The sequence below is a fragment of the Pan troglodytes genome, chromosome 4 (assembly GCF_028858775.2).
Source record: "Pan troglodytes isolate AG18354 chromosome 4, NHGRI_mPanTro3-v2.0_pri, whole genome shotgun sequence".
Taxonomy (NCBI): Eukaryota; Metazoa; Chordata; class Mammalia; order Primates; family Hominidae; genus Pan; species Pan troglodytes.
The window spans coordinates 138909449-138927812 of NC_072402.2; the positions used below are offsets into that span (position 1 = coordinate 138909449).

Consider the following 18364-nt stretch of genomic DNA (forward strand, 5'->3'; position numbering starts at 1 on the left):
TATATTAAAGAAAACAATTTTCAAATAGCAGAGATCGAAAGGCACTGAATTTTGTTTCATGTCCTACTCACTAGTTTATTTATGCATGCCTTAAAATAGCCAGTATTTAGTGAGTGGCTAATTTGCCAACCAAAGATGACTAAGACATAGTTGTTCTCAAGTAGTTCACACATTGATGAAGGGGCAAACTGGCCTGAAACAAGAAGCAATATTATTTATAGAGTAAACATTGTTGTATGCATAAGTTTTAGAGAAGCACAATGGAAAGACAGCCTAAATGCTTGGTTCTGGACTGCAGAGCGGTGATTCTAGTTAGGCAATCTGAGATCTTGAAGAAATTTGTTGAAGAAGATGTGAAACAAGTTTTTTTTATTGTTGTTAATTTTTGGTGTTCCTATGCCCAAAGCTTTTGAGACAGTGAAATTGATTATTTTGGTGGTTCCAGAAGGCACCCACAATTTTCCCTTTGTTTGCATAAGAGTTGTGTCAGAGGCGAAAGGCCTAGTACACAGCTAAATCTAACACAGAGTTGAACAGGGTTACTGCTAGAAACATTTTTTCAACTGTTCAATTTTTAACTTTTCTCATGAAGCAATGAAGAATTTTTATATAAACACAAAAATTGGGCACAGCCATTTGACTGTGTTGGAAGCCACAAGGTGGCGCTGCGGACTGAAGAGACGGAGGAACAAAATTGACCAGAATGCTACGGAAGTCCTTGACAAAAAGGAAACACTGAGACAGATGGGCTGAGAAGAGCTGTCGAGTCCCTGATTGGGAAAGGAAAAATTAAAAACTCTAGATCTCTGGTACACATAAGTCTGGGTTTGCGATTGCTATTTGTGCTGGGGCAGTGTGATTGAGACTGACATCGAGGAAAGAAGCAGCTATGAAGACCAGGGGGTTCAGCTTTCCAAGACAAAGGCAAGTCCTGTTTCTTTTTCTTTTTTGGGGAGTGTCCTTGGCAGGTTCTGGGTTTGGACGTTATTCGGTGACTGAGGAAACAGAGAAAGGATCCTTTGTGGTCAATCTGGCAAAGGATCTGGGACTAGCAGAGGGGAAGCTGGCTGCAAGGGGAACCAGGGTGGTTTCCGATGATAACAAACAATACCTGCTCCTGGATTCACATACCGGGAATTTGCTCACAAATGAGAAACTGGACCGAGAGAAGCTGTGTGGCCCTAAAGAGCCCTGTATGCTGTATTTCCAAATTTTAATGGATGATCCCTTTCAGATTTACCGGGCTGAGCTGAGAGTCAGGGATATAAATGATCACTCGCCAGTGTTTCGGCACAAAGAGATGGTCTTAAAAATATCAGAAAATACAGCTGAAGGGACAGCATTTAGACTAGAAAGAGCACAGGATCCAGATGAAGGTCATAACAGTATCCAAAACTACACGATCAGCCCCAACTCTTTTTTCCATATTAAAATTAGTGGCAGTGATGAAGGCATGATATATCCAGAGCTAGTGTTGGACAAAGCACTGGATCGGGAGGAGCAGGAAGAGCTCAGCTTAACCCTCACAGCGCTGGATGGTGGGTCTCCATCCAGGTCTGGGACCTCCACTATACGCATTGTGGTCTTGGATGTCAATGACAATGCCCCACAGTTTGCCCAGGCTCTGTATGAGACCCAGGCTCCAGAAAACAGTCCAGTAGGGTCCCTTATTGTTAAAGTGTCTGCAGGAGATGCAGACTCAGGAGTCAATGCAGAAGTATCCTATTCATTTTTTGATGCTTCTGAAGATATTTTAACAACGTTTCAAATCAATCCTTCTTCTGGGGAAATCTTTCTCAGAGAATTGCTTGATTATGAGTTAGTAAATTCTTACAAAATAAATATACAGGCAATGGACGGCGGAGGCCTTTCTGCAAGATGTACAGTTTTGATAAAAGTATTAGATTCCAATGACAATCCTCCTGAACTGATCATATCATCACTTTCCAACTCTGTTGCTGAAAACTCTCCTGGGATAGTATTGGCTGTTTTTAAGATTAAAGACAGAGACTCCGGAGAAAATGGAAAGACAATTTGCTATGTTCAAGATAATCTGCCTTTTTTTCTGAAACCGTCTGTTGACAATTTTTACATCCTAATGACTGAAGGTGCACTGGACAGAGAGAGCAAAGCTGAGTACAACATCACCATCACCGTCACTGACTTGGGGACACCCAGGCTGAAAACCGAGCACAGCATAACCCTGCAGGTCTCCGACGTCAATGACAACGCCCCCGCCTTCACCCAAACCTCCTACACCCTGTTCGTCCGCGAGAACAACAGCCCCGCCCTGCACGTCGGCAGTGTCAGCCCTACAGACGGAGACTCAGGCACCAACGCCCAGGTCACCTACTCGCTGCTGCCGCCCCAGGACCCGCACCTGCCCCTCGCCTCCCTGGTCTCCATCAACGCGGACAACGGCCACCTGTTCGCTCTCAGGTCGCTGGACTACGAAGCCCTGCAGGCGTTCGAGTTTCGCGTGGGCGCCACAGACCGCGGCTCCCCGGCGCTGAGCAGCGAGGCGCTGGTGCGCGTGCTGGTGCTGGACGCCAACGACAACTCGCCCTTCGTGCTGTACCCGCTGCAGAACGGCTCTGCACCCTGCACCGAGCTGGTGCCCCGGGCGGCCGAGCCGGGCTACCTGGTGACCAAGGTGGTGGCGGTGGACGGCGACTCGGGCCAGAACGCCTGGCTGTCGTACCAGCTGCTCAAGGCCACGGAGCCCGGGCTGTTCGGTGTGTGGGCGCACAATGGGGAGGTGCGCACAACCAGGCTGCTGAGCGAGCGCGACGCAGCCAAGCAGAGGCTGGTGGTGCTGGTGAAGGACAATGGCGAGCCTCCGCGCTCGGCCACCGCCACGCTGCACGTGCTCCTGGTGGACGGCTTCTCCCAGCCCTACCTGCCTCTCCCGGAGGCGGCCCCGGCCCAGGCCCAGGCCGACTCTCTCACCGTCTACCTGGTGGTGGCGTTGGCCTCGGTGTCGTCGCTCTTCCTCCTCTCGGTTCTCCTGTTCGTGGCGGTGCGGCTGTGCAGGAGGAGCAGGGCGGCCTTGGTGGGTCGCTGCTCGGTGCCCGAGGGTCTTTTTCCAGGGCATCTGGTGGACGTGAGCGGCACCGGGACCCTGTTCCAGAGCTACCAGTACGAGGTGTGTCTGACTGGAGGTTCAGAGACCGGCGAGTTCAAGTTCTTGAAGCCGATTACCCGCCACCTCCCGCCCCATAGGGTTGGGAAAGAAATAGAGGAAAATTCTACTCTCCACAATAGCTTTGGATTTAATTATTGAAAGGAACCCACTTAATAAAGACATTTACTTCTTTAATATATTCTTGTTGGCTAACTAAATTGTGTATGCCCACCACAAAGAAGGTACTATTTTTTGTTTGATTCATCTTCAACTTTGCGTATTATGCTTAACTTCACAAGTTAACTTTTTCTTATTTTGTATCCTGATGAGGCATTTCTTACTAGAATCCCATAAGTGAAATATAATATTTTTAAAAGTTGATATCATTTAAAAATTTTTGCTCGTTTTAAATGTCTTTATTGACTTTAAATTCATTGCCTCTACATTATTCATTAGTTCTTCTTTTCCTAAAACTTTTTACTTGTTAAAATAGTCTGCTGCATGTAATATGTGCTTTTACTATTTGATATTTCTTCTATTTTTCTTTTGAAACCGGTGTTCTTATTGGTTTGCCATCCTTGTTCATTACAACTGTTTTTTGTTTGTTTGTTTGTTTTTTGGTTTTTTTTTTTTTTTTTTGAGACGGAATCTCGCTCTGTCGCCCAGGCTGGAGTGCAGTGGCGCAATCTCAGCTCACTGCAACCTCCGCCTCCCAGGTTCAAGCGATTCTCCTGCCTCAGCCTCCAGAGTATCTGGGACTACAGTTGCATGTCACCACGTCTGGCTAATTTTTGTATTTTCAGTAGAGACGGGTTTCATCATGGTGGCCAGGATGGTCTATCTCTTGACCTCGTGATCCACCCCACTCAGCCTCCCAAATTGCTGGGATTACAGGCGTGAGCCATCGCACCCAGCCTACAATAATTTTCTTAAACTTTACCTTTTATTTTAAAGTTCTAGTTTCCCGGCATTGATAGTTCCCTATTTGAAATATAATGTTTCTCTTGTAAGTGATATGATAAATAAACCCCTAATTAGCCTTAGAAGAAAAGCCACTGCAAGATATTGAGCGTGTGTAAATGGGCTTTAGTATGGAAACCAAAAAAAAAAAAAAAAATTTAGTCATTCTATAGGATCATGTGAAAATATTTAATTTGCTCCTTTTAATTCTGTATAAACAAATCAGAGGTTCCTGAGGTTCCTGTTAAATTTTTAATGGCTAATAGCCCAGTGCCATCCAGTTGAAAAAACAATAGCAATCACAAAGTAGAGGTTTATATTGTGCGGCTTTTATATTCAGCTATTAGAGTGTTATTGGTAGTGTCTAGCCTTTTCCTCCATGACATTCCTTGACTTAATCTATTTGGGCCTATTATAGAAAAAATAGAGCTTCTTTCTAGATATAAGGTCTTTGAGGCAGGGCTCAGTGGCTCATTCCTGTAATCCCAGCACTTTGGGAGGCCAAGGCGGGCAGATCACCTTAGGTCACGAGTTTGAGACCAGCCTGACCAACATTAAGTAACCCCGTCTTTACTAAAAATACAAAATTAGCCAGGCATGGTGGCACATGCTTGTAATCCCAGCTACTTGGGAGGCTGAGGCAGGAGAATCGCTTGAACCCAGGAGGTGGAAGTTGCTTTGAGCCGAGATTGCACCATTGTACTCCAGCCTGGGCAATAAGAGCAAAACTCCATCAAAATAAAATAAAATAAAATATAAAATAATTTAAAAAGAACTTTGAATAAAATTCTATGAAAAAAGACACTATAATGCTGTTCTTAATTTTAATAGTGTTAAGATAGGTGTTAGTGTGGTCTATTCTTTACCTCCCTTTATTTGGTGCAGAGAAGTTAGATCCTGCTAAATTTCAGTTAAGAGGGGACCTTAAAATAAGAATCAATCTCTTATTTAACCCTGTAAGTTACTTTAAAGCTAATACAAGAAAAACAAAGACAAGTGAAAGTAAGGAAACAGAAATTGCAAAGAGTAAATGAAAGAAAAAAAACTTTCAAGTGGTCGGAATTGAAAGGCACTGGAAAACGTTTCAGGTTCTACCCATCTGAGTTTATTTATGCATGTCCTAATACAGGCAGTATTTATTGCTTGTCTGATTTGTCACTCACAGATGATTAGGACATAGTTCCTATCCTTAAGTAGCCCACACATTGAAGAAGAAATAGATTTGCATGAATTAAGAAGCAATAATATTTGCAGGGCAATCATAGTTGTATACACAAGTTTTTATGAGAGACTAGAGGAGGGACAGCTTAAATGCACTATACAAGATTACAGAGTGATGATTCTCCTTAATCAGTGTGATGAGATTTTGAAGAAGTTTGTTGAGGAAGGTGTGAAACATATTTTCTTTGTCTGTTTTGGTGTTCTTATCCCGATGTTTCTGGAAAAGTAAAATCTTCTGTTACTTTGGTGATCCCAGATGTCAGCAACATTTTCCCTTTGATTCTTGACATTGTATGAGAGTTGTGTCTGAGATGAAAGGACTAGTAGAGAGCTAAATTTAGCACAGTGAGGTGGACAGAGTTATTGCTAGAAACATATTTTCAAGTGTTGGATTTTTAACTTTTCCCAAAAAGAATTGAAGAATCTCAACAATGTGACTATTTCTCTGTCTCAACATTAATTTTTACAAGACAAACGAAAATAAACATGAAAAATTTAAATGAGGCACTAAAGGAAATTGTCCGAATACACACACCCAAATGGGTACAACTACTGAAATCTGGTGGAGGCCACACGGTGGCGCTGCAGGCTAAAGAGACGGTCTGGGAATTGCTCTGAGGATGCTATGCAAGCCACTAATAAAGGAAGACACGGACAGATGAACTTAAAAGAGAAGCTTTAGCTGCCAAAGATTGGGAAAGGGAAAGGACAAAAAAGACCCCTGGGCTACACGGCGTAGGTGCAGGGTTTCCTACTGCTGTTCTTTTATGCTGGGAGCTGTGGCTGTAACCAACTAGGAAATAACGTATGCAGCAGCTATGGCTGTCAGAGAGTTGTGCTTCTCAAGACAAAGGCAAGTCCTGTTTCTTTTTCTTTTTTGGGGAGTGTCCTTGGCAGGTTCTGGGTTTGGACGTTATTCGGTGACTGAGGAAACAGAGAAAGGATCCTTTGTGGTCAATCTGGCAAAGGATCTGGGACTAGCAGAGGGGAAGCTGGCTGCAAGGGGAACCAGGGTGGTTTCCGATGATAACAAACAATACCTGCTCCTGGATTCACATACCGGGAATTTGCTCACAAATGAGAAACTGGACCGAGAGAAGCTGTGTGGCCCTAAAGAGCCCTGTATGCTGTATTTCCAAATTTTAATGGATGATCCCTTTCAGATTTACCGGGCTGAGCTGAGAGTCAGGGATATAAATGATCACGCGCCAGTATTTCAGGACAAAGAAACAGTCTTAAAAATATCAGAAAATACGGCTGAAGGGACAGCATTTAGACTAGAAAGAGCACAGGATCCAGATGGAGGACTTAACGGTATCCAAAACTACACGATCAGCCCCAACTCTTTTTTCCATATTAAAATTAGTGGCAGTGATGAAGGCATGATATATCCAGAGCTAGTGTTGGACAAAGCACTGGATCGGGAGGAGCAGGAAGAGCTCAGCTTAACCCTCACAGCGCTGGATGGTGGGTCTCCATCCAGGTCTGGGACCTCTACTGTACGCATCGTTGTCTTGGACGTCAATGACAATGCCCCACAGTTTGCCCAGGCTCTGTATGAGACCCAGGCTCCAGAAAACAGCCCCATTGGGTTCCTTATTGTTAAGGTATCGGCAGAAGATGTAGACTCTGGAGTCAACGCGGAAGTATCCTATTCATTTTTTGATGCCTCAGAAAATATTCGAACAACCTTTCAAATCAATCCTTTTTCTGGGGAAATCTTTCTCAGAGAATTGCTTGATTATGAGTTAGTAAATTCTTACAAAATAAATATACAGGCAATGGACGGTGGAGGCCTTTCTGCAAGATGTAGGGTTTTAGTGGAAGTATTGGACACCAATGACAATCCCCCTGAACTGATCGTATCATCATTTTCCAACTCTGTTGCTGAGAATTCTCCTGAGACGCCGCTGGCTGTTTTTAAGATTAATGACAGAGACTCTGGAGAAAATGGAAAGATGGTTTGCTACATTCAAGAGAATCTGCCATTCCTACTAAAACCTTCTGTGGAGAATTTTTACATCCTAATTACAGAAGGCGCCCTGGACAGAGAGCTCAGAGCCGAGTACAACATCACTATCACCGTCACTGACTTGGGGACACCCAGGCTGAAAACCGAGCACAACATAACCGTGCTGGTCTCCGACGTCAATGACAACGCCCCCGCCTTCACCCAAACCTCCTACACCCTGTTCGTCCGCGAGAACAACAGCCCCGCCCTGCACATCGGCAGCGTCAGCGCCACAGACGGAGACTCAGGCACCAACGCCCAGGTCACCTACTCGCTGCTGCCGCCCCAAGACCTGCATCTGCCCCTCGCCTCCCTGGTCTCCATCAACGCGGACAACGGCCACCTGTTCGCCCTCAGGTCGCTGGACTACGAGGCCCTGCAGGCTTTCGAGTTCCGCGTGGGCGCCACAGACCGCGGCTCCCCCGCGCTGAGCAGCGAGGCGCTGGTGCGTGTGCTGGTGCTGGACGCCAACGACAACTCGCCCTTCGTGCTGTACCCGCTGCAGAACGGCTCTGCACCCTGCACCGAGCTGGTGCCCCGGGCGGCCGAGCCGGGCTACCTGGTGACCAAGGTGGTGGCGGTGGACGGCGACTCGGGCCAGAACGCCTGGCTGTCGTACCAGCTGCTCAAGGCCACGGAGCCCGGGCTGTTCGGCGTGTGGGCGCACAATGGCGAGGTGCGCACCGCCAGGCTGCTGAGCGAGCGCGACGCGGCCAAGCAGAGGCTGGTGGTGCTGGTCAAGGACAATGGCGAGCCTCCTCGCTCGGCCACCGCCACGCTGCACTTGCTCCTGGTGGACGGCTTCTCCCAGCCCTACCTGCCTCTCCCGGAGGCGGCGCCGGCCCAGGCCCAGGCCGACTTGCTCACCGTCTACCTGGTGGTGGCGTTGGCCTCGGTGTCTTCGCTCTTCCTCTTCTCGGTGCTCCTGTTCGTGGCGGTGCGGCTGTGCAGGAGGAGCAGGGCGGCCTCGGTGGGTCGCTGCTCGGTGCCCGAGGGCCCCTTTCCAGGGCATCTGGTGGACGTGAGCGGCGCTGAGACCCTGTCCCAGAGCTACCAGTATGAGGTGTGTCTGACGGGAGGCCCCGGGACCAGTGAGTTCAAGTTCTTGAAACCAGTTATTTCGGATATTCAGGCACAGGGCCCTGGGAGGAAGGGTGAAGAAAATTCCACCTTCCGAAATAGCTTTGGATTTAATATTCAGTAAAGTCTGTTTTTAGTTTCATATACTTTTGGTGTGTCACATAGCCATGTTTCTATTAGTTTACTTTTAAATCTCAAATTTAAGTTATTATGCAACTTCAAGCATTATTTTCAAGTAGTATACCCCTGTGGTTTTACAATGTTTCATCATTTTTTTGCGTTAATAACAACTGGGTTTAATTTAATGAGTATTTTTTTCTAAATGATAGTGTTAAGGTTTTAATTCTTTCCAACTGCCCAAGGAATTAATTACTATTATATCTCATTACAGAAATCTGAGGTTTTGATTCATTTCAGAGCTTGCATCTCATGATTCTAATCACTTCTGTCTATAGTGTACTTGCTCTATTTAAGAAGGCATATCTACATTTCCAAACTCATTCTAACATTCTATATATTGGTGTTTGAAAACCATGTCATTTATTTCTACATCATGTATTTAAAAAGAAATATTTCTCTACTACTATGCTCATGACAAAATGAAACAAAGCATATTGTGAGCAATACTGAACATCAATAATACCCTTAGTTTATATACTTATTATTTTATCTTTAAGCATGCTACTTTTACTTGGCCAATATTTTCTTATGTTAACTTTTGCTGATGTATAAAACAGACTATGCCTTATAATTGAAATAAAATTATAATCTGCCTGAAAATGAATAAAAATAAAACATTTTGAAATTTGTGGTTGAGATTGCTGGAGATATTCATTTATATGTTGCAAATTTATTTTAAATACCAAATTTTTAATAAGCAAGAGGAACTAAAGGTTAGAATGAAAAACAAGTTTCATTAGTTTTTTAATATTACTATATATAAAAGATATACTATATATAACTAACATTTTATAGTTTTTTAAGTTAGCTATTCTGCCAGTCCCTTACCACAGTGTGGTTTCTTCTTGAATTGATCTCAATATTTATAAATAATAGGTTTATAATACTATATCTTGATATTGTTTTGTATTTGAACCATTTCTTTCTATAATAGAAAAGAATTTTAGCTTTATTTCCAAACTAACAAACATATACAAACATTGCAAATTCTTTTTCTCCTATTCTCCAATATAGATGTCACAGTTTCTTAGTTAAATTAGTGGTTATTATCTATATTGCTATGTGCTTCAGAATATGCATTTGTATACTGTACTAGAATTACATTTCCATACTTGAAAAGTATGGTTCCTAGAGTTCATAATTGTTATTTCATACTTGCATTATTTTCTATGTACCTCTATTGTTTTTTTCCATATCTTTCATTTGAATGTATTTTCTCCTTAAAAATATTCCAATTTTTAAGATACTCTGTCAATGACATTTATTTTCAGGAGCTCTTTCATCGTGAGTTTCCTCTTTCATTTAGACTGGTTAATCTATAGACTGTTACCCTGGGACTTTTTCCCTTCAATACTTTCCTGTATGAGTCTACTTTTCCAAGGTCCAGTATACTCTTTTTTCTAGTTTACTCTCTTATTCAGCTGGCACACATCTCTCAAGACCTTCATATAAATGAATGCAGAAGAGATTTTTAAAAAATTGTCTCCTTACATTGTGAAGACATCTTTTTTGTTTGTTTTCATTTGCTTGATAGTTTGACTGGGTATAAAATTCTAGTTTGAAAATAATTTTCCCTCAAATTTTGAAAGCTGAAGCTGTCTCTTTTACTCATTGCATGTCGAGTTTCTTCAGAAGACTGACTTGATTTTGATTCCACCTCTCTTTGTGTCCTTCTCTCTTACGTCCTTTCCTGGAAGCATTGAAAAACTTTTTCCTGGTAATCTGAAAAGACCTTAATACAGGCATTTTATTTATTAATCGGGCCATGCAGGCATACCCTGTTAACATATAGACTCTTACTGTAAGTTCTGAGAAATTTTCTTGTTATGTTTTAGTAATAATTTATCCATTGAGTTTTCTACAGTCTCACTTTAACCAGAATCTCATTAAATATTGCACCTCCTGTGTTGATTTTCTGAGACTCTAAATTATAATTTTTTTCTTCTTTTCCATCTCTTGTTCTACTTATTAGACAATTTATTTAATCATCCAATCTCCATATTTAAGTTTTTCTTTTTGGATAGCAAATATTTATTTTTAAGAGCTCTTGGTTTTTCATAACATCCTATTACAAATTTGCAAATGTAAATCTTCTTTCATCTATAATTAATCTATTTATTCTTTAAAAATGCATTATATAGTAAGAGTTATTATTATACCTATTTTAAACTTGCAAGTGAATCAAAGGGAAGTTAAGAATTTGCCTAAGGCTATATAGCTAGTAAGGGGCACTTAAGCCCTAAGCTATTCTTTGTCTTCCAGGTATAAATACGTACTTGATAGGGTTACTGTTAACATCAACTAGGTAAATCCATATGAGGCACTAGAATAATGAACTTAGAATAAGTAAATAAGTGTTAGCTCTTATTACATTTTGTTTCTCTGGGGATACTAATCAGACATTTTAAAAGGCTTTCTTTTGTTTTCTGAATTATATCTATTCCCTCCTGTTGCTTTTTGTGCGTGGTGGTAGTATTACAGTTTTGGCCTTTCTATTTCATGTTGTAGGCATTTTCTCAAATGTCTTGTTATCTTTGACTGTCTTATATATATGAATGATGACACAGCAAATGCTGACAGTCAACACTTCATGAGTATTGATGACAGGGCTTCACTCTAACGTAACCATGCTAGGATAGAGCTACTACCTTGGGAAACCCCCACATATCAGTACATGTAAGTCTATATCTGCGCCTTTCATATTTCCCAGGATAGAATTCTACAATATTCAATGTTTTGGGTGTGATGGGGAAGATGTCAGGCATATATCTTGTGTCCTACAATCTGAGAGTATCATGGCTAGGAGTCTCACAATACAGAAGGCAGTGTTTTGCCTAATCTCCCTATCTTTAGTTTCATACCTCCTACTTTCACTCAGCTCTGCCTGGGGTTTCCAAGACTGGAGATAGTATAATTTCTCCAGAATATAATCTAATTTCTCCAGAGTATAAGCTTTCCATTCTCTGGCTCTCAGTTATTTTCTTGTCTCTGTATGATGGCGAAAAGATCAGAGAATTCAACTATCCTATATACATACTTTCAACTAATAACTTCTTTTTTAAGCCCTTACTTGACTTCAGCCTTCTTATACACCTGGTTCCTCCAAGTCTGGTACCTACTAGGATTATGTAGGGAAAACCCAGTAGTTTATTTTTAGTATCTCCAATGAAGGAACTTTATTTTAGACATTTCTTGGAACTATTGTCAATTGCTCTTTCATCTGCTTTCTATCATCAAATAATTTGTGTATTTACTTATGTATTCTTAGTCTTTGTGAATTCATACCTTTTATTACTTTTCTGTCATTTTAGAGAGGGGTTAAGAAGAAGGAAGGATAATTGTATAGTCAATCCACATACTATTCAATTTCTACTCTTCTGCACTGATAATTTTTCAACCATGTATCTAGTTCACATTTTTGTGAATGTAATTTGAAATTAGAATTTTTAAGAGCAGACTTCTTAGATGTCCTCCATTATTGAGAGTACTTTGAGATGTCTAACAGTGGATACCATTGGTAGTTTCCAAGCACCTATTCCAACTATCTCCCTCATTATGCCATGCACTTTGGCTAGGACTGAAACCACCTCAAGTTTAAGGGGCAATCTCTGCCTGGATTAAAACAAAGGGTCAAAGATGGAGTCTTTAGATTCTGGGACTATAATCTCTACCTTTAATCCTATACATCTTGAGACACTGATTTCTTCAGTAACAGGCTGAAGTGCTCTCAGTTGGTCTAATCAGAATGAAGGCTAAGATTTTGTTCTATTATTGAGGAAGAAAATATCTCTCATTCTGTCTTCTTGAGCTGAAAAACAAAGCAGATAGCCATAGATGTTGTTGGAATAAATCTTGGGAAACTGAGGGAGGGCAGTCTTAGAAATAAGCCTGCTTTAAATGAAACTAACATGCTTGTGCTTGTGTATTTATTATTTTTTGAGAAGCTGGAACTAAATCAAGGATTCTCATAATGTGTTCTACTCCCAATATCTTACTTTACTTTCTAGCAGTTCACAATTCCTTGCTACCAAGGAAATCTATATAAATGCCTTCTTGTGCTATCATAACTATCAAAGTATGTCCCATCTCATGGTTAATCCAGTTTCATATACTCTGAGAGGACTTCTAAAATGACCCATGTATAGTTTGCCTTTTCATTACCACCTAAGGAAAGTCAAGTAGTGATAGAATTTTGTACAGCTTAAAAATATTATGGTTGTTTTATGTTTCCAATCTTCTCAGAAAGATTACAAACCACTGGGAGCCAGGAATCACATCTTGTATTTCTGTATTCACCACAACTAAGCACGTTTGGTTGTGTGGAGAAGGGGGAAAGATAAATGCTTTAAGATGAATATTAACAGCATATCAAACTAAAGAGAATATGAAATAATTATTACAGAACGTGCAATATATTTGTAATCACTTGAACACAATGAATAAAACAATATTTGTTTCCGGAGGACATATAAGTGAATGGAATTTAGGTAGCTTTCACCAAACTGTGAAAATCTATGGAGACACTTGGTGGCGCTGCAGGATAACATCGTGAAAAATATATTCACTGGATGGCGTTGTGAACACTGATATCCAGTGCACACAGAGAATCAGAAGACAGAAACAACAAGCCTTCAAGAGGGTGACCTGGAAACCATTCAACAGGGTTAAAATCCTTAGACCACAGAGGATTTGGTGGACAAGTCAGAGACGCGTTCCGCAGAGCTGAAGCCTTTCTTCAAGAAGCCTACAAGAAAGGAACTATGGAGAACGGAGGGACACGCACTCAGCAGATAAGGCAAGTCCTGCTTCTCTTTGTTTTGCTGGGAATGTCTCAGGCGGGCTCTGAAACCTGGAGCTTTTCCGTGGCAGAAGAAATGCAGAGCGGGAGTTTTGTAGGCAATCTGGCAAAGGACCTGGGGCTGAAGGTGAGAGAACTGTCCTCACGGGGGGCTCGGGTGGTCTCTAATGATAAGAAACAGCGTTTGCAGCTGGACATAAACACTGGGGATGTGCTCTTAAGTGAAACACTGGACAGGGAGGAGCTCTGCGGTTCCATCGAGCCTTGCGTGCTACATTTCCAGGTGTTAATGCAAAACCCCACGCAGTTTTTACAAATTGAGCTTCAGGTCAGGGATATAAATGATCACTCTCCCATCTTCTTGGAAAAACAAATGCTCCTAGAAATCCCAGAGAACAGTCCTGTTGGTGCTGTGTTCTTACTAGAAAGTGCGAAGGATTTAGATGTAGGAATCAATGCTGTAAAAAGCTACACAATAAGCCCCAACTCTCATTTTCACATTAAAATGAGAGTCAATCCAGACAATAGGAAATACCCCGAGTTAGTTCTGGACAAGGCGCTGGATTATGAAGAGCTCCCGGAGCTCAGTTTCATCCTCACTGCTCTGGATGGTGGGTCCCCTCCCAGGTCTGGAACTGCCTTGGTCAGGGTGGTGGTTGTGGACATTAATGACAACTCCCCTGAATTTGAGCAGGCTTTTTATGAGGTGAAGATTCCGGAGAATAGCATCCTTGGCTCGCTGATTTTGACTGTCTCAGCTTGGGATTTAGACTCTGGAACAAATGGTGAAATATGCTATACCTTATCCCATGCCTCAGAAGATATTCGCAAGACATTTGAAATTAATCAAAAGTCTGGAGACATTACTTTAACAGCACCTCTGGATTTTGAAACGATTGAGTCATACTCAATAATCATTCAAGCCACAGATCGGGGAGGACTTTTTGGAAAATCTACAGTCAGAATTCAGGTGATAGATGTAAATGACAATGCTCCTGAAATCACTGTGTCATCAATTACCAGTCCAATCCCAGAAAATACGCCAGAGACCGTGGTTATGGTTTTTAGTATCCAAGATATAGACTCTGGGGACAACGGAAGAATTGTTTGTTCCATTCCGGAAGACCTCCCATTCGTGCTAAAATCTTCAGTTGAGAATTACTACACGTTGGAAACAGAGAGACCACTGGACAGAGAGAGCACAGCCGAGTACAATATCACCATCACCGTCACTGACTTGGGGATACCCAGGCTGAAAACCGAGCACAACACAACTGTGTTGGTCTCTGACGTCAATGACAACGCCCCCACCTTCACCCAAACCTCCTACACCCTGTTCGTCAGCGAGAACAACAGCCCCGCCCTGCACATCGGCAGTGTCAGCGCTACAGACAGAGACTCAGGCACCAATGCCCAGGTCAACTACTCGCTACTCCCGCCCCAGGACCCGCACCTGCCCCTCGCCTCCCTGGTCTCCATCAACGCAGACAACGGCCACCTGTTCGCCCTCAGGTCGCTGGACTACGAGGCCCTGCAGGCGTTCGAGTTTCGCGTGGGCGCCACAGACCGCGGCTCCCCGGCGCTGAGCAGCGAGGCGCTGGTGCGAGTGCTGGTGCTGGACGCCAACGACAACTCGCCCTTCGTGCTGTACCCGCTGCAGAACGGCTCCGCGCCCTGCACCGAGCTGGTGCCCCGGGCGGCCGAGCCGGGCTACCTGGTGACCAAGGTGGTGGCGGTGGACGGCGACTCGGGCCAGAACGCCTGGCTGTCGTACCAGCTGCTCAAGGCCACGGAGCCCGGGCTATTCTGCGTGTGGGCACACAATGGCGAGGTGCGCACCGCCAGGCTGCTGAGCGAGCGCGACGCGGCCAAGCACAGGCTAGTGGTGCTGGTGAAGGACAATGGCGAGCCTCCGCGCTCAGCCACCGCCACGCTGCATGTGCTCCTGGTGGACGGCTTCTCCCAGCCCTACCTGCCGCTTCCTGAGGCGGCCCCGGCCCAGGCCCAGGCCGACTCGCTCACCGTCTACTTGGTGGTGGCATTGGCCTCGGTGTCGTCGCTCTTCCTCTTCTCGGTGCTCCTGTTCGTGGCGGTGCGGCTGTGCAGGAGGAGCAGGGCGGCCTCGGTGGGTCGCTGCTCGGTGCCTAAGGGCCCCTTTCCAGGGCATCTGGTGGACGTGAGCGGCACCGGGACCCTTTCCCAGAGCTACCAGTACGAGGTGTGTCTGACGGGAGGTTCCAAGACAAATGAATTCAAGTTCCTAAAACCGGTTATCCCTAATATCCAGGCAAAAGGTCTTGGGAAGAATAGCGAAGAAAACTCCACCTTTCAAAATAGCTTTGGATTTAATTTTTAGTAAGAATGCTATTTACATTTTCATGTACTTTTTTAGTTTTATGTAACCATATCAATATTATTTAGTCTTAAACTAGTTACCTTATTATGCAATACAACTAATTGTATTTTTAATTTTTTTCTTTTCTCCCCCCACTTTTTTTTTTTTTTTTTTTTTTTTTTTTGAGACCGAGTCTCGTTCTGTCGCCCTGGCTGGAGTGCAATGGTGTGATCTCAGCTCACTGCACCCTCCGCCTCTCGGGTTCAAGCAATTCTCCTGCATCAGCCTCCCGAGTAGCTGGCATTACAGGCGCCCACCACCACGCCCGGCTACATTTTTTTTTAAATCTTTAGTAGAGACGGGGTTTCACCACGTTGGCCAGGCAGGTCTTAAACTCTTGACCTCATGTTCCACCCGCCTCGGCCTCCCAAAGTGCTGGGATTACAGGTGTGAGCCACCGTGCCCGGCCTTTTTCTTTTCTTTTTTGATACAGAGTCTTAGTCACCCAGACTGGAGGTCAGTGGTAGGATCTCAGCTCACTGCAACCTGTGCCTCCTGGGCTCAAGGCTGCCACCTCAGCCTCCAAGTAGCTGGGACTACAGGTGTGCACCACCATGCCCGGCTACTTCTTGTATTTTTTGTAGAAACGGATCGTCACCATATTTCTTAGGCTGGCCTTTAACTTCTGAGCTCAAGAGATGCACTCCCCTCAGCCTCCCAAAGTGCTGGGATTACAGGCGGCCAGGCCTATTTTCAATTTTCAAGTATTGCATATCATTGTGAATAACATTGTAAATCCTTTTTATATTAAGTAACAGGTAGTTAATCCATTTCTAATGAATAATTTTAAGGTTTTAATCCTTTCTAAGTGTACAATAATTTACTGATTATTATTTCTTATTCTAGAAAACTGACTTTGATTTTTCTCTTAGGTTTTTTGTTTTGTTTTGTTTTTTGAGACGATGTTTCACTCTTGTCGCCCAGGCTGGTGTGCAATGGCGTGATGTCGGCTCACTGCAATCTCTGCCTCCCGGGTTCTCCTGCCTCAGCCTCCCGAGTAGCTGGGATTACAGGTGCACCACCACACCCAGCTAATTTTGCATTTTTAGTAGAGACGGGGTTTCACCATGTTGGTCAGGCTGGTCTCTAACTCTTGTTATCAGTGATCCGCCCGCCTCAGCCTCCCAGAAAGCTGGGATTACAGGCGTGAGCCACCGTGCCCAGGCCCCCCTAGTATTTTTCACTGTCTGCATCCTATGATCCTAACCACCTGTGTATTGTAGTTTCTTCATGGGAGAAGTCATATCTGCCCTTCCAACCTTATTCTAACATTCTATTTATTCATTTTAAAAGCCACATCATCTAGTTCTAAATCACAGCATTTAAAGAGAAACATTTCATTATTAATGTGCTCATGGTAAATTAAATATTATTTTGTGATCAATATTATACTTCAATACTAACTTTGTGCTTGTATTATTTCCTTAAATACACTACACTTACTTAGCTAATATTTTTAATGCTTACTTTTGTGTGTGTATATATATATATATATAGAGAGAGAGAGAGATCATGGCTTATAATCCAAACAAAATGTAATAAACTGCATGAAAATAAATAGGAATATTAAAACATTTTGATAATTTTGGGATGAGGATATTGGTGGACTGGTGGAAAGATATTCACTTTTCCTTTTATTTTGTAAATTTATTTCATTATTTTCAAATGTAAAAATCAAGATGAACTAAAGGTTGAAAGAAAAACAAGGCCTGGCTCAGTGGCTTGGCTGGGTGGGTTAGATCACACCTGTAATCTCAGCACTTTGGAAAGCTGAGGCGGGGGGGTCACCTGAGGTCAGGAGTTCAAGACCAGCCTGGCCAACACAGTGAAACCCCATCTACACTAAAAAATACAAGAAGTAGCTGGGTGTGGTGGTGCGTGCCTATAATCCCAGCTACTCAGGAGGCTGAGACAGGAGAATCACTTGAACCCAGGAGGCAGAGGTTGCAGTGAGCCAAGATCTTGCCACTGCATTCCAGCCTGGGTGACAGAGCGATACTCCATCTCAAAAAAAAAAAAAAAAAAAGAAAGAAAGAAAGAAAGAAAAGAAAAGAACGGAACAATATTTTCTTTAATTTCCAGTCCCCTTCTATTGAGTGGCTTCTTCTAGAATTACCTCAATACTTCTAAATGATATGTTTTTGCTGTTAAATCTTGGTACTCCATTTTACATTTTAATCACTTCTTGCTATGTATTTTTTAAAAAAGATTTAACTTTCTTTCCAACTAATGTAAACCAATATAAGCACTGCACATTCCCTTTCTCCTATTCTCCCAATAAAATTGTTACAGTTTTTTGTTTTTTTTGACAGAGTCTTACTCTGTTGCCCAGGTTGGAGTACAGTGGTGTGATCTCAGCTCACTGTAACCTCTGCTTCCTGGGTTCAAGTGATTCTCCTGCCTCAGCCTCCCGAGTAGCTGGGATTACAGGCACCCACCACCACACCTGGCTAGTTTTGTAGCTTTACTAGAGATGGGGTATCACCATGTTGGCCAGGCTCGTCTTGAACTCCTGACCCCAGCTGATCCTCCTGCCTCAGCCTCCCAAAGTGTTGAGATTACAGGCGTGAGCCATAGTGCCCAGCCTACAGTTTT

The 18364-nt window shown here is 43.2% G+C and overlaps 3 protein-coding genes across 3 annotated transcripts; all 3 read left to right on the forward strand.

The window, feature by feature from the left end:
* Positions 1-889: 889 nt before the first annotated feature.
* On the forward strand, positions 890-5105 carry PCDHB9 (protocadherin beta 9). The gene is given in 1 exon segment (NM_001013015.4): positions 890-5105. A coding segment is annotated over 1 exon segment (2394 nt). The 3' UTR covers positions 3284-5105.
* Positions 5106-5949: 844 nt separating this feature from the next.
* Positions 5950-9205, forward strand: PCDHB10 (protocadherin beta 10). The gene is given in 1 exon segment (NM_001013021.2): positions 5950-9205. A coding segment is annotated over 1 exon segment (2397 nt). The 5' UTR covers positions 5950-6123; the 3' UTR covers positions 8521-9205.
* Positions 9206-13336: 4131 nt separating this feature from the next.
* PCDHB11 (protocadherin beta 11) lies at positions 13337-16602 on the forward strand. Its single transcript, NM_001024129.4, is given in 1 exon segment — positions 13337-16602. A coding segment is annotated over 1 exon segment (2394 nt). The 3' UTR covers positions 15731-16602.
* Positions 16603-18364: the final 1762 nt, after the last annotated feature.